Here is a 16,005-nt window from a genome sequence, read left to right on the forward strand (position 1 = left end):
TTTTACAGCATAGTGTCCCCGTCACTATACTGGGGCATCATTAAGACCCACATAGACCGCAGGGTGAGCGCCCCCTACTGGCCCCACTAACACCTCTTCCAGCAGCAACCTCAGTTTTTCCCAGGAGGTCTCCCTTCCAGGTACTGGCCAGGCTCACACCTGCTGAGCTTCAGTGGGTTACCAGATGTGAGTTGCAGAGTGATATAGCCGTTGGCATAGAATGTTGCTTGCCCACCCTAACACCATTCTGACCTCACAACTCAAACTGCCTCAACACATAGTAAAGGAAATAATGGAAACGGAGGAAAAAATTTGATATAAAATGAAATAATGTAAACAGAGGGAAACAATTATATTAATGCAATAAAGACAATAAAAAGGCAAGCAACAACACAGATTGATACAGTACAACGTACCTCGCTATCAAGAAAGCAACCAGAAAGTGTCACAATTTGTACAGGGCCTATACCATTGCAGTATGGTGAATGTGTAAATTGTCCAATTTATCTCAAACAAGAAAAGCACTGTGGAAATTCAATAATGAGATGGAATACACAATCAAAACATGTTTTTCTTATGTATGTGGATTAGCTAAGTCAAAGGGAGAAAAAAAGAACAATGGATCATGATTATTATTTCCATATAACATGATTAAACATCTGACATCTTTTTGGAAAAACTAATGGCCTGCTTGCAATTAAACTGTTAAGTATAGATATGCGCACATATCCACACAGGATATGGTATATTTACAAGGTTTCTCTTAATGTTCCCCAGAAAATAATAACTCTCAAACTGAAGGAGTTGTTGTTCAAATGTCTTTGTGTGGATTGAGAAAGTCTTAATGGACAGAAGATGGAAAGTACAGATAAAGGGTAAATGCATTGACAGGGGTAACCTAATTAGTGGAGTACCACAGGGATCTGCATTAAAACCCCTGCTCTTCCCAATTTATAGTGATAACAGATTCTGACACAGTAAACTAGTCATGCTTGCAAACAATATCAAAAATAACAGGATGACAATTATTGTAGACAAGTGGAGTGTTGTACATTCAGGAAGCAAAAACAAACTGCAGACACAAAATGGAAAAATAAACTTGAAGAGGCGACGAATGAAAAAGGCTAAAGTGTTTGTGTTAAAATGTCAATTATATCTTCTAGACAATGTAAACTTTAGGATATACAAGTGAAAAGTGTCTAATTTAAGGGATGGCATGCTAATATTCTACAAATTTAAAAGCACTGGTAAAACCTCTTTTAGAATATTGTGTACAATTGTGGACATAACACAACAAACTTACACTGCTTGTCTGGAATCAGTCCAGAGAAGACTAACCAGATACATTCCCAGGCTCAAAGTAGTCCTACAGTAACAGTCAGAAAGAACTACATCACTGTAGACTTGGACAGAGACGACAACAAGGGGATTTGACTGAAATATTCAAATGTTTCATGAAACATCTGGATGAGATCCTCAGATCAATTAGCTCCTAACATCCCATCAGCCTAGTTAACCAGATGTCTCTTCTTGTTTTAAACATTATATGTTATTATGCGTTTTTAATCATTTGCTATTCTACCTCATTTAACAGCTTTAGATTTTTTTCTCAAAGCCCAAACTGATCTGAAGGTTATTAAAGTAATACAGAGAGATGAACAGAAAGGGCTACAAAACAATACAATAGATTGGGTAATTCAGTAATCAAACAGAACAATGAAGACTATTTGCAAAGGACAAAACATATGCACTAGTTAAGCACCAGAAGATACTTTGAGGACAAAGAAGTTCAAGGACTCATAAGAATGTATGGTAATAATATTGTGGTATAAAACAATTAGGTGATTCTAAGCACATTTTGTTTTCCTGTAAAAATGATTTTCACACTGGGTAAAAAAAAAAACTTCTTTGCCTAACCTAAGACCATTTTCCTTATAATTAAGCTACTCATAGAAATGGGTCTTTACAAATCAAATGTTCATTTGAAAAGGACATACCTTTAATATTGTTGAGTATCTCCTTCAGGTGGCTGAAACTGTTCAGTAGTGGATCTTGTTCTTCATCCTAAATAGTGACCACAAAAAATGATGAAAGACACTGAAAATGATGGTACTATTCATGCCATCTTTGACCATGTTTTAGGTGTGCAGATATTTTAAAATATTTAGATTTGTTAAATCTTGGCATATAATGAGATGATTATCAATACAGATGCTAATAATAAAAACTAGAGCGGTAAACACTGAACTACAGAATACTATTCTTTTTTTATCATTCCAGACTTTTAGCCAGTCGAAGGTTTGCCCCTTGTGCAGATAATGCTGAATAAAATTCCACACAGTCATATTATTCTAATATTTTCTAGTTTCAGATGTCGCACCTTTAAATTGTAAGGTTCATGCACTTTTTCTTTTCATAGTATGGACATTATCCAATAGCTAGTTCAATGCTCAGCTGTGGACCCTACATGCCATTCCTCCAGTGTCACCAGGTTATCTTTCCACTGCTTTTATGCCAGCACAGGACTGAACAAACAAAACTGAAGCCACACATGAGAATGCAGACTGGAAACACCCTGAAGTGCAAGTTCTCAATACATAACTCATGTACATTAAACACTGCACAAACATAAACAACATAACAGCACACTTTGTTTAGATACTCAGATTTTTCTCCAGCTTTATTCAAAGCAATATAATGGAAACCATTTTTTTTCTTTTTGTGAACAGAATTTGAAGAACTGCGAGTGCATAATTTCTTTCTGCCTTTTCAGAAATGATGACCATTTAAGATGTAAAATCATTAAAAAAGCTAAAGGAATTGATTCACCTAAATATAACAGGGAACATGAATGATCTAAAAAACAATGTGTCGGTGCAAAAATCAGGATGATACAATTAATGGAGTACCACAGGGGTCTGAACTAGGATCAATGCTCTTGTTAATTCCTAAGACAGCAGATTATAAAGTAAAAGGATTACTGAACACTGTAGAAAAAGTAAAGAAAAAATGATCTGGACTAAATTCAAGACTTGGCAAACACCTGGGAGACGAAATTTAATGTAGACAAGTATAGTGTTTCATGCAAGTAGGAAGAACAAATTATAAATAAAACATAGGGGCACAAGGTATTTGAAGAAGCTACTTCAGAATAAGCCTTGAGCGTTTATGTTGACACACCATTTACAACCTCTAGGCAATGTGTGGAAGCAATAAAAAAGTCAAACAATGTTAAGATTGATAAAAGTGTAGAATTTAAATCAAGGAATGTTAAAAAGTATGCAGTACACTGGCATGAGTTCATTTATAATATTATGCACATTTTTAGTCACCACATTACAAAAAGTATTGCTGCTCTAAAATCAGTTCAGATAAGCAACCAGATACCTTCCCTGGTTTAAGGAATGTACTACACTAACAAGCTGAAGAAACTAAATGTTTTTAATCTTGAATGGAGAAAACTGTATGAGGGGACCTTATTTAAGTACTCAACATCTTCAAAGTCATAATCAATAATAAAACATGAACCAGTAGACAAGTGACACTGTACTTAAGAAAAAGGCAATTTGCTGCACTGTACATTGAAAATATATATATATATTCAGAAAATGTTGGCCATGAAGAGTGAACTATTACCCAAGGAATCTATAAGGGAGAGACACTGCACATGAAGCACAATAAACAAGCTTTTCTATATTCATCTTCTTGACTCCAACTGAGATTTTAGTAATAGCTCTGTTCAAATCTGTGATTAACAACCTGGGTTTCAAACTTACTTATATGATTATAACATACAAAATGGTCTTACCAGAGGTGTATGGGTGCTCCATCTGGAATTCCGTTTGATGGCACCAACAACAGAACAGATCTCTCCTTGAACAATATATATGTTCTTGTCCACCATAATGAATTCTAAAGAAGAACATGAAATAGTTATTGCTACAAAAAAAGGTTATATTGAACTTAAATTCTGATAATGTCATTTAATTTTTAAATAAGACTATCGGATAGAGTCGTACCGCTCAGCAACCCCTATCATCTACCTCTTTTTCAGAAAAATTCTTACAAACATGGGGACAACAAGTGAACAAGTGGTGTCACAGGGGCGACCAATGAGGGGACCCCCTGCCCCTAAAAAAATGGTCTGCAAAGAAGTCTTCAGAATCTAAATCAGAAGAAATCAATCTTAGTAGAATTATTGAGTGGTTGCTGTACAAAACACAGACCAGTCAGGATTTTCAAACAGTAGTGACATCCTGAAACAATAATTATGTATGAAGTAGTTGTACCATGCTTGCCTGTCTTATGATAATAGGATTAACGTCTTAGTTAACCACCAATAGCAAATAAATCATACACACTATGATATAAGACAATAAGATCTTGCTGAAAGAAGTGTTAGCTCAATATTGGATAAACTTCATGCAGATAAGCAAGCTTCAGAAACTCATGAAACAAAAGGACAAAAACATGATGCAATATAAGGTTCTTTAAAAACATACCTGTCATGCCTGTTTGCTTAAAAGGTCAAGTTACATTTCCTGCCTGCAAAAAACATGCCTTCTTCTCACTGCCACACAATGGTTGGTAAACAACAGAATGTTCCTCATATAATATTAACCAACAAAAAACAATAGCCAGGTTACAGCAGAAGAAGATGTACATTATAGTATTTTTTCTGCACACCATCCGTAGAAACCTGTATTATTACACACCTAAAATCATGAATGGATACAAAGAACAAACTTTCCAAAAAATCAGAGAACAACTAAAACACTGTTAAAGGCTGCTACAGTGTATGCAATGCAGATCTTAGGAAAAACATCACCGAAGGAATTCAAATGCTTTAAAAGTATCAATAAAGTTTAGAAATTATTTGAAACTGCTTCATTCCTCCCACACATGTTTAAGGGCAAAAAGTGTAATGCTACCAGATTCAGAACTAAAACGAAGATTTTTCCCTTAGAGAAAGATTACTGTAATTAAGAGTGTGTTCCAACAGAAAGACGTGTTACTTTTTGATTTTGGCTAATGTAAGTACACTATTTCTTAATGGCAGGATATTGGAATAAAATGACAGCTGTGCCCTGTCCACTGTTCTACAGGTTGGGCAGTGCAAAATAATCACCCTGATAACTGGAAAAGGGTTCATTTGGGAATACAGCTAGCTACACAATCAGAATATAGGACACTTTCAGTCATAGTAATTTCAGGTTGAAGCAAAATGTGAATGGCTGACTAGGAAAGAAAAAAATATCTGTAAGTAATCTAGATCTGAATAAGTTTTTATGCTGACCAAAGAGCTATTTGGTTCTGAAATAAAATATGTGGCTATATAGTTATTTCTTTTCTTCCATTATTGTAAATTAAAGGTGACAACAACACCATATTGGACACTTCAGTGACTTGATTTTTTGTAACAGTTAAATCCTAACTTTTGTTATTGGTCAAAACCTTCAATTCAATATTGGAGTGCTTGCTTCGCTTAACATGTATGTATTTAAGTGAGTGTATACCAAACGGGTTTCTGACTCTGTTTCCTTTATAAAAAGGACTAAAATAGTCTAACTTCACTTTTATCTACATACAGGTTTAAACATTGCTACCAGTAGTAAAAGAACATCATACTTTGCACAGGACACGCCTCCCTTGACCGAAAATGAGTCTTCCCTTACAACGCGCTGCCCCTAGCAGGAATGTTTCAGGTTCATATTGTATCCCATGATGCCGTGCAATTACATATGACAGGAAGTCGCTCTTTAACTATACCCAACCAACAGTGTGAAGTCTGCTTGCTTCGTTCATGTTATAAAAGCGTTTAAATACCAATGTGACTATAACAAAACATCCATATTCAACAATTTTGCAATAATTATTTTTAATGCCACCATTTAATGGAGCTATACGGACGTCCCTCATTCTCATTCCCCAACTCAATAAATGATCATTGGAATTTGCATTCCAGCATCTCCCAGACTGTCTCACTGTGTCAAAAATGATATATTTCACTTTTAACTAGCACATACAAGGCAGCTGAATCCAATCTTAGCCCTGGAAAGCAAGCGCTTATTCGTGTCACTTAATATGTGAGGTTTTTCAACAGCAAAGCAAACATGTTAGTCTTCAATCTACAGTTCCTCTGCTCGTCTATGACTGGACATTACCTTAACACTAACTGGCAACAAAAACATTGATAGCCCAACAGTAACATCTGACAGATTTTAATACACTTGACCGCTCCCTGTCGGCTTTTTGTGTTTATTGTCAAAATGTATTTTGTAATTAAACATATCAATACTCTAGCTGCGAGCTGAAGCAAGTAAGATACTACAGGTGGCTGACCACTGTTGTTGCCATCGGTGTGCTCCATAACACACTCCGCTGGCAAAATAAGTGAAAGACAGAGCAATGTGGCCTTCTTCTGCAGTCTACAAGACAAACACGAAAGCTGTCACTCGCATCGGACAACGTGTAAAATGTATATGAATGCATATATGGATAGCATTGACCTACCTGTATGGGTCCGAATCCAAGATGGCGGCTTGCTCAATGTTCAGCTGATTTATCCAGCAATAAGACCAAAATAAACAATTAATTACACCATACGTGCTAACAGATACTCCTGTTACATTCCAGTAACGAACAGGTTTACATGTCAAAAAGCTCAGCTCACGGTGAGATGCATAAACCTACGCTTGATTGGTGAATGTTTATAGATTTGGAAAAAAAACACTAGCCGGCTCTCCCAAAGCACTTTGTAAACTCACTGACGTGGTAACGCAGTAGACGTGTAACTGAACATGCTGCTTGGTGAAAGTTATGACGGACGGGGACAAAGGCCAATCACAGTAAAGGAATAAAATCCTAGCTATGTCACTAAATTAATTTAAAAGGAATACATAGTTCCACAAAGCAGAAAATCACCAATAAACCTAAACCAGTAGCAAGGACTAAAGAAAATCGAGGAAAAATAATTTAGTCGAAGGAGCTGTCTTTGATTGACATCAATGTTGGCCATTGGCAGACAGTAACGGAGTTGCGATTAGAGACGCGTCGCAAGTGGGGCGGGCTAAACACATTTAGCATGGTCGGTTGAGATACAGTGATGACGGCAGCAGCGGGGTATCCTTAAGGTCCACATCAAGGCTTTCCTGTAGAACGGAAAAGTAATAACAGCTTCCTGTAAAAGACAAACTCAATTGAAAATATAAAGTATCATCAAAGAAATGCAGTACATTTTCTTTATTTGTCTATGATGGCAGAATATTTAGAGACAAGGATGGATTTTGGAATTTTTACCAGAACTGAAACTGAAAGTGATTTCTACCTCTTATATGAATACCATGCTTTTTAAATATCTTTTTTTTTCAAATTTTGTTTCCTGTCTTTAAAGTATAAAAGTACTAATACTTTCTTATGTCAACATGGAGAAAATGTTAATTAACTGGTTTGTTCAAGTTTGATTCTGACATGACCAAGTTTAATCACCTTTAAGGATGTTACAGATAACTAATTTAAATAACTAATGATAAGAAGAACTGAAATGAAACTGAACTTTCTCAAAATGTTCCTGTAATGAGTGTCCATTTCACTGTCCTAAGGTCTTATATAAAATGAACATGTAAAAAGGTGAAGTCTTGTTTTGCCTTCAAAGGTTTTAATAAGAGTATGTGAACTTAACTTGGAGTATAATGACTGCCTTGAATGGATCGAGTAACCAACATTTTGTCAAGTCATAGTGCTATGTCTACTGGCAATTCTGTACCCCATTTAAAACCTTATATTTTACTCATACTTGTGCAGTTACAAAATGGTCCTGTTACAATAAAGCACAACAGTTTTGGAAAACTGTTTTACACCATTACACATACACATAAACTTCCAACACAATCTGATAAAGTGAAGCCTTGAAGGGAATCTCAGAAAATCTCTACCAGTGCCTTCTCCCTTGCTGAATGTGCATCCTGTAAAGAAAGGTCTTGTTCAGTGTCTGGGATTTTTGTTTGCTTTCTTGCAAAGTGTTTGATCACCTGCTACTTGTGTAATTGCAACATTCTATCTTCAAACAATGGCATTCCATCAGGTAATTATTTCTTGTGTGCTTTCTACTTAGTGGGCAGCATTATATCCTGAAATTTGCCAGTAAAATCTGAGATGTGTAGATAAAACACTCATGTTGGGTTTGTGTAGTACTTTACACATATTTGTAAGAGACGTCAGTTAAAGAATGATAAGACATAATATTCAGTTTATTTATAGTAAAAAAACATCTTCATGCCTAAACACATAATCTGCACATTTTAGAAATGCATGCCAACTGTGTATTCAGCAAGTACCTGCTTCTATTCTAAAATTATCTTTTTATGATATTAAAACTTTAACCCATTTGAGTCATTACTTTCTTGTTTCCCAAAGCCTCTTAAAAATGAACAACGCTAATATAATATTTATACAAAATTGAGCATGGGATAATTTTACACAAAAATACCTAAACCATAAATGTGAAAATGTACAATAAATAAATTGCAAAATGCCCACCTAATGTGAAAAATATTTGATTTGTTGTACATTTTGCATTACATCGATATGCATTAGCACTAAAAGTCGAATAAAACAAGATGACTGTCAGAGAAGATGTACAGGTTTTAATTACTTAGTTGTTGGGATACTAACACTACACTCTGTTACCACATTATTTCACTAGATTAGTTAAACAAATCCCAGGATCACGCCAGAATTCACCTATTATTAGAACCCATTTACTGAATCTGTAACTGCTTCTGCAACAAAATAGGCAATTGGCCCTAAACTCCTTTGAGGACTTAAAAAGAATTGTACATCCTAATTGTTTGCATTAGGAGAATTATAGTGCACACCCATTGTATGTCCTAATGAACTTGAAATTATTGCAAGTAAAAACAAAACAGAGGTTGGTGACTCTCCCTGAGGATATTAGGCTCACTAAAGACAAAAACAAATATTCCATGATCATACTCTCCCAAATTGTCATTATTCATTGTATTAAAAAACAATAAAGGTGGTGGTTTACACAGTGGTGCAGTGGTTAGCATTGCTGCCTTTGATAAATGAGTCCTTGGGTTCAATTCTGGACCTGGGGTGCTGTCTGTATTGAGTTTGTCTGTTCTGCCCCATTCACATGGGTTTCTTCAGGTGCTACAGTTTCTTTCTACAGTCCAAAAACATACTGGTAAGTTAAATGTTTTCTGGGGAGATTGGCTCTGGTGTGAGTGTGTGTCTGCCCTGCAATGGACTGGCACCACACCTAGGGTGTATCCCGCCTTCCACCCATTGCTTGCCAAGGCAGGCTCTGGTAAACCACTTAAAAGAACAATTTAGATACTGCTTTTGAGGTACAGGAGGAGGGTGCATCGACACCCCTTATTTCAGGCTAATGTACTGAATGGCATATCCAACCTTACACACTCCCTGCTGATTATGACCTTGACTTTCTAAACAAAAACAAGAGAAAGGAACTTGCACAGAAGTCACAGAGGTCATCTTCTGAGAGGTTACCTCATCTACCAAGTGTCACTGAGCTACAGTAGAAACGTCTTGCTAATTCTGATAGTATATATACTATTATTTTGTCTCATAAACTGACTTTGATCCATCCTGCTCAGTGAGTTCTCATTTCCTGAGGTAATTTTGTGAGAGTTTGTATTTGCTGCGTGTTCTGATAACTTAGGTTGTCTCCTTCACACATGCGTCATAAACAGTGATTAACATACTGCATCATTCTGATGTTAGTTCTGTCATGAGTTTGACATTGCTGCTCCTCTGGTATTCTGAAGCTCATTCCAGTGGAGTCCAAAGCTATCACTGCTGTTGTATCACTTCAATAATATACATGTTGCTTATCAATTTTTCACTTAAAGGCATAGATTTTATAAATCACTTCATTACGTGGGTATTGTAGATGACACATGTCAACATCATAGGCTGTTTTTGTGAAGAAAAAGTAATTTGTGTGTTTGATATATATGAAACTTTAACGGAAACTGCATAACTTCATGGAGGTTTGTTAGAATACTTTAAAATGTTTTTTGGAAATAAAAAAATATATTTTTGAACTGTTTTTTTTCAGTTTAATTAATATACTTTAGTTTGTGCTTAAAACAGTGGTGCCATGAATAGCTCCCCAACAGTCTCTGAATGCTTGTTTTCATATTTCTTTAATTGAGGACCACATAGAACTGATGACTTTTTTGGACTCCTTTTTAATGTATTTAAATTGAAACAAATTGAAAGAAAAACATGACTTCGAGACCATATCCCTGTCCTGCATCAGTGGAATCCTGTTTGTGATGTGCCCATTGTGCACTTGCTTTTGAGTTTATCCTTTCTAGTTGCGAGTTTGCAACACACATGTTCTAATTTTCTGGTCATTTATTTTACATGATTTACAAAATGCCATCACTACAATGATATAGTGAATATATATATTAAAAAATGTTGGTGTGTCCAGTTGTCCAGAAAAGAACTGCACACTGGCATTTCCTATTTTCTTCCTTGGAGCAATACATGGATCATCATCCACTGAGTGATTCTCCTTTTTAAACCCCATTAGGAGAAAAACACATGGTCTTAAAGTGGAGGTTTTTTCATAAATTCCTCACAAGCATATATTCCTAGTTTTGAATAGTACTGCGTAAGTCAAGACACTGCGAAATGGATTTTATTGAAACAGCCATGGATCAGCTGGAAGGAACACTTTACTTTTCATAATATGGTCTGACACATTAAAAAAAGGTTATACCAACATATTTGATTATATCCATGATATCTTTTAATAATAATAAGCTTTATTTTATATAGTGCCTTTAAAAGTGGCTTCTGAAAGCACTTATATATTTAGTAAATGAAAACTATATATATTTGTGCATGAATACAAAAACAAAAACAAAAACAACAAACCAACATTAGAAATACAAGAAATATTAGAAATAAGAATAAAACAACAATAATAACTTAGAATCATCAACAGAGCTGTATAAAAGTAGTCTTTTAAAGTATCTTAATACAGTACATTAACAACAAATTCCTATGCCATAGTTTACTTACATATTTTTCTTACAATTACATAATGTAAGAAAACATTTACCTTACTAATGGGAATTCCAGGATCAGGGAGCAAAAAAACTAAATGTTTTTTTTAATTCAGTACTTTTCTCTGGATCTGTAACATTGACTGATATCTTGATTGACAAGTATTAGTGATTAATGCAGTTTTAAGTAATATAAATGGAAGGTTTCCACAGAGAACTTTATACACAAAAGTATACCTGTTCTTCAGTCTACCTGTTTAAAGAGAAGTCCATCCTACTTGCGTAAACAGTTCACAGTGATTTGTGTGATATTTTTAATTTGTTTTAAATTCTAGTGATGCAAGAGTGTCCAATATCCTCATATGTGTTAGAATCATTGGTTATATTACCTGGCTTTGGTTTAAAGAGATAAAGAAAGAACAATACTGCTCCTGTGTATGCCTTCTTGCTTGCAAACCTTTGGCCTGTAAGGAGTAAATGTGAGGTTAGAGCAAGAATGCATTGCTACCATACAACGTTCAAGGTTGTCTGACTGTTCAGTCTCACAAGGCAGAGCTATTTTGGGCTGGAGCCATATGTGAACCCATTCTTCAAATGTGATAAGGTTTTCTGTACTTCTTAATTTCAAAATGAGCTTATGTTTATTGCAAGCCATTTCAATCATATGGTCAACACCAATTGTTTTCCATCCAATTGTTGGCGTCTTCCAATTCAGGTAACAGGAGCCTAGCCAGCAAGCAACGGGCGAAGACAGGACACACCCTGGGCAGAACTCTAGTCCATTGCAGGGCAGACAGCCGGAAACTCAGACATTTACACACTCAAACCAGGGCCATTATTCGCAGAAGCCAATTAACCTACCAGAATGCTTGTGGACTGTGGCAGGAAACTTGAGCACCTGGAGCAAATCCACACAAACATGGGGAGAACAATCTCCAAGCAGATAGCACCCCAAGTCCGGAACTGAACCCAGAGCCCCAGCACAAGGCTGCAATTCTAATCAGTGGTTTTTCTACACTCAAAATGCATGTGGTGCATAACTAAAATCATATTTAAACCCCATTAGAAAATAGTTCTCTGTGTTCATGAAAAAGTTCTATTCCACTTTTTATTCTATTAAACTGCTATTCAGTTGTCTGAAGCATATGCCAATAATTTAAATGTAAATGAACTTCATCATTAGATACACTTTCCAAGCTTATTAGCCACAATTATTTTATGAAACTAGGAGATCATGTTTTTTACCAAAAAACTGTCAGCATCCATAGAGAAAACATCAAATATCTATATATTCTGTCACCATAAATTGACGAGGATGACTTCTAAACATTTTCCTTGAACAACTCCGAAAAAATTATTACATTAATTCACAACACCCATATCTGTCCACTTGAGTCATTCCAGTCTGGGTTTTAATCTTACCACGATGACCTCCTGCTCAGGAGTTGCCTTCATTTTCATTGAGAAACAAGGTGTTGTATATACTAATGTCAAAATAGGCAATTACTTAGCTAAAATGCTTATGTATGGACGTAGTAGGAGGACATTTCTTAGTTAACATAAATTGAGCATCCACAAAGTAGTATTTTCTTATTTACTATAGTAATAATCTAAATTGTGCAAACCACTGTTTGTCAGAAACTACATTTTTGTAAGTATGTTACATACCCAAAAACACATTTAAAAAATTGCTATGTACACAGTGGATGGCAGCACAGTAGAGTGGCAATTAGCACTGTTGCTTCATAGATCTTGAGTCCTGGGTTCGAGTCTGAGCTACAGAACCTTGTGTGTGTAGTTTCCATGCTCTCTCTGTGTTTGCATGGGTTTTCTTCAAGTGCTGTGCTTTCCTTCCACTTTTCAAAGACAGGCTGGGTAGGTTAACTGGTATCTCAAAATTCTCTGTGTGTGTATGTGTATTACAGCTATCCAGGGTGTAGTCCAGCCTTGTGCCCTTTTCTGACCCATACCAGGATTAAATGGCTTTCTGACAATGGATGTATATAAACAGTGCTATTTCCCTGGTGCCCCTTAGTTACACACAACAACAATGAGCACATGAAAATACTACAAGTTCCTCCGCAAGTCAGACATTAAGATGGAGGGATCTGATTAAGTCAACTAGGATATAGTAGTGTCACAAGGCAGGAGGCAGCAGTAGGTAGGATCCTGTGCTTGGCTAACTCCGGTGGAGTCAGGTCGGGAGATAGATTGAGTTCCACAGTATGGTGCCAAATGAGAGACGAAGTTGTGGTCTTACACGAAAGCGAGGAGTCAAAGCCAGTAGTGTTCCGAATTGAAGAAGTACCAAAAACGAGAGGCGAAGTCGTGGTCAAAAGGAGCGCTGAGTCAGTAGCCAAAAAGTACAGTAGTAAGAGATGATTGGAGAGACTAGAAACTCGTTCTGGACCTCAATATAGTGAGCGAGGTAGAAGAGGAGAGTGGGGGTTTAAATAGTGTGTGGTGTTAACTGTTGCGTGGATGTTTAGAGTGAATAGAGCTCGTGGGAAAGTGGGAGCGCTTGCATGCTTGAGTGCGGGTCGTGACAAGTAGCTGATGAATTTTGGAGAAAGATGGACCGTGAAGGGACCAGCAAAAGAGAGGATGAGATAAGCAAACTCCTAGCTTGAAAAATAAAGCAGTAAATCCTGCACCTACTCAAACACCTCTCTTTCATCTGCTGCTGCTTTGGCAGAAATTGCAATCCAGAGTGAGTCAAATCAGTCCAAAATGATACTCTACTATGCAGAGCTAACTCTACAGTAGTTTTTAACATTGTCTCTTGAGATAGACTGATTGCAATGAAAATGACTACAGAAGGAAGAGTCAATTCTGTGCACTCTTTATCTCACTTTTCTGGACACTCCACTCAAAGTGCTTTACAGTTAATATCCCCCCCACTACCATGTGCAGCCCCACCTGGATGATGCAACAGCAGCCACAGTGCACCAGAGCACTCACCACACATCAGCTATCAGTGGGGAGGAGAACAGAGTAAAGAAGCCAGTTCATAGATGGGGATTATTACGAGGCCATGATTGGTAAAGGCCAGTGGGAAATTTAGCCAGGTCCCAGGGTAACATCCCTATTCATTTCAAGAAACACCCTGGGATTTGTAATGACCCCCAGAAAGTCAGGACCTCTGTTTTACATCTCATCCAAAGGACGGCACCTTTTTACAGTATAGTGTCCCCTTCTTTATACTGAGGCATTAGGACCCACACAGACCCAAGGTGAGTGCCCCCTACTGGCACCACTAACACCTCTTCCAGCAGCAACCTTAGCTTTCCCATGTTTCCCATTCAGGTACTGGCCAGGCTCACACCTGCTGAGCTTCAGTAGACTACCAGTTGCAAGTTGCAGGGTGATATGGCTGCTGGTGTAAGAAACTTGTCAAAAGTGGGGTACGAACCCACGTCAATCATTCAGAATGCACTTTGAAACTAGAAAATTGTGGAAATGAAAATGCTACTGGAGCAAATGGGGACCGAATTAAGAGATTTGAATATTTTATTTTTGTTTCCAAGTGAAAAATCAAAAACCAATACACAATTCTCAAATTCCTTTACTACACAGCTTCATGTTTTAAGTATTATGTTTCTAGCTTTTTCTACTGACCTCTGCACTCCTGCTAGATGGAAGGAGTATCGTGAACATATAATATTGTATTGTAGGTTCAGCTACTTCAGTGAGGTGTGACAAGGGCAGCTCTGCATTCCCGAGGATTCATCAAGTCTTGAGGGGACCTCTGCTTCATTGCAATGAAGTATCCTTACAGGCTGTACACTCACAAGGAGTGGAGATTACTCCTAAGAGAAAAGGCCAGGCCTTTTACTACAGATTTCAACTCTAGGTTCCAAGGAAGTGATGTCACATTTTATAATTGCATCATGATAGTTACCCCCTTTTACAAAAGAATACCTGACAAATTGATAACAAGTGACGCTTGTGATTACAGTGACTCTGATTTTCACAATAAATGAATTATTTATTTTTTTTTTGCGCGACAGCTTATTAGGCAAGGCTGTGAAAAACGATGTCAACATCCTACTCGTCGTGGAAATATCTCTTTGCTAAGCTGCGACATATTCGGTTTCGTGACTAAAAATTAAAATAAGAAATTAACGTAAAATAATCATCTGTTTTTAAATTATATCTTTTGAAAACCTCTTCGTATTATTAGACTGCTGCTAATATCGCCGTGAAAAAATATATCAGTTGAAAAACTTTGTGGTACGTCTCCCGGAAAAGGGTTATTAGTTATTCTATTAATTCCATTAATAATTACAAGGAGAAACGAAACTCATCTATTGCACAGGTTAAACACTGGCGTGCGCGAGTAACGGGAACGTGTGTGATATGTGTTGTGGTTTAAAAATATGTTCGAGATTCATTTAATTTACTTTGGCCTAAAAGAAAACGCGCCGGGCCAATAACATCCAGTGAAGAAACAACACATTATTCAAGAGAATCGGTAGAGCACACGGTCTAACATTAGTAAACGTTAGCAAGAAAAGCTATGAAAGGAGAGTGAGGCGAGTGTCAGAGAGGCGGCGATATAGCACTGGGTGTGTGGGTGAGTAGAAGCGGCTAAGTGGGCAGTCCTTTTCAGCGCTGACCTGCCGCACAAGATATTTAGCATAAAGTCAGTCCCCCGCTGCATGGGAACCTCTTGAGCTCTCCCTCTCCGACTCTCTTCATGTCAGACCAGAGTGATCAGGGGAAACTGCCGTTTTTTTCAAGCCGAAGGAACTTTCTATCTGACAGCTACATCCATCTAGGACAACATTAATCCTCTACAAACTTATCTTATCCAGGGATTAATCTCACCAAGCTGGGACTTAATGTAAGTGATTGCCAACACCAACTTAAGTTTTTTTAAATGTTGTATCTTATTTGCTTTGTGTTAAAGTAAACTAGAAAAAATGGAAAGCATATT

General features: G+C 36.9%; 2 protein-coding genes across 6 annotated transcripts in view; one reads left to right on the top strand and one right to left on the bottom strand.

The window, feature by feature from the left end:
* gbf1 (golgi brefeldin A resistant guanine nucleotide exchange factor 1) overlaps window positions 1-6,739 on the bottom strand; it is a 98,709-nt gene extending 91,970 nt beyond the window's left edge. For all 5 annotated transcript variants that reach the window (XM_088915232.1, XM_088915231.1, XM_088915229.1 and 2 more), the window contains exons 1-3: window positions 6,514-6,739; window positions 3,809-3,912; window positions 1,998-2,064 (exon numbers count right to left, since the gene is read on the bottom strand). In XM_088915232.1, coding sequence (XP_088771358.1) covers window positions 1,998-2,064; window positions 3,809-3,904 — 163 coding nt within the window. In that variant the 5' untranslated portion in view covers window positions 3,905-3,912; window positions 6,514-6,739. The remainder of the gene's footprint in view (window positions 1-1,997; window positions 2,065-3,808; window positions 3,913-6,513) is intronic.
* Window positions 6,740-15,735: 8,996 nt separating this feature from the next.
* The window catches only part of pitx3 (paired-like homeodomain 3), a 40,862-nt gene continuing 40,592 nt past the window's right edge, over window positions 15,736-16,005 (top strand). The window contains exon 1 of the mRNA XM_088915150.1: window positions 15,736-15,912. The gene's annotated coding sequence lies outside the window, so the exon portion shown is untranslated. The remainder of the gene's footprint in view (window positions 15,913-16,005) is intronic.

Source organism: Atractosteus spatula, chromosome 5 (assembly GCF_055471065.1).
Source record: "Atractosteus spatula isolate fAtrSpa1 chromosome 5, fAtrSpa1.hap1, whole genome shotgun sequence".
In the NCBI taxonomy this organism is placed as follows: Eukaryota; Metazoa; Chordata; class Actinopteri; order Semionotiformes; family Lepisosteidae; genus Atractosteus; species Atractosteus spatula.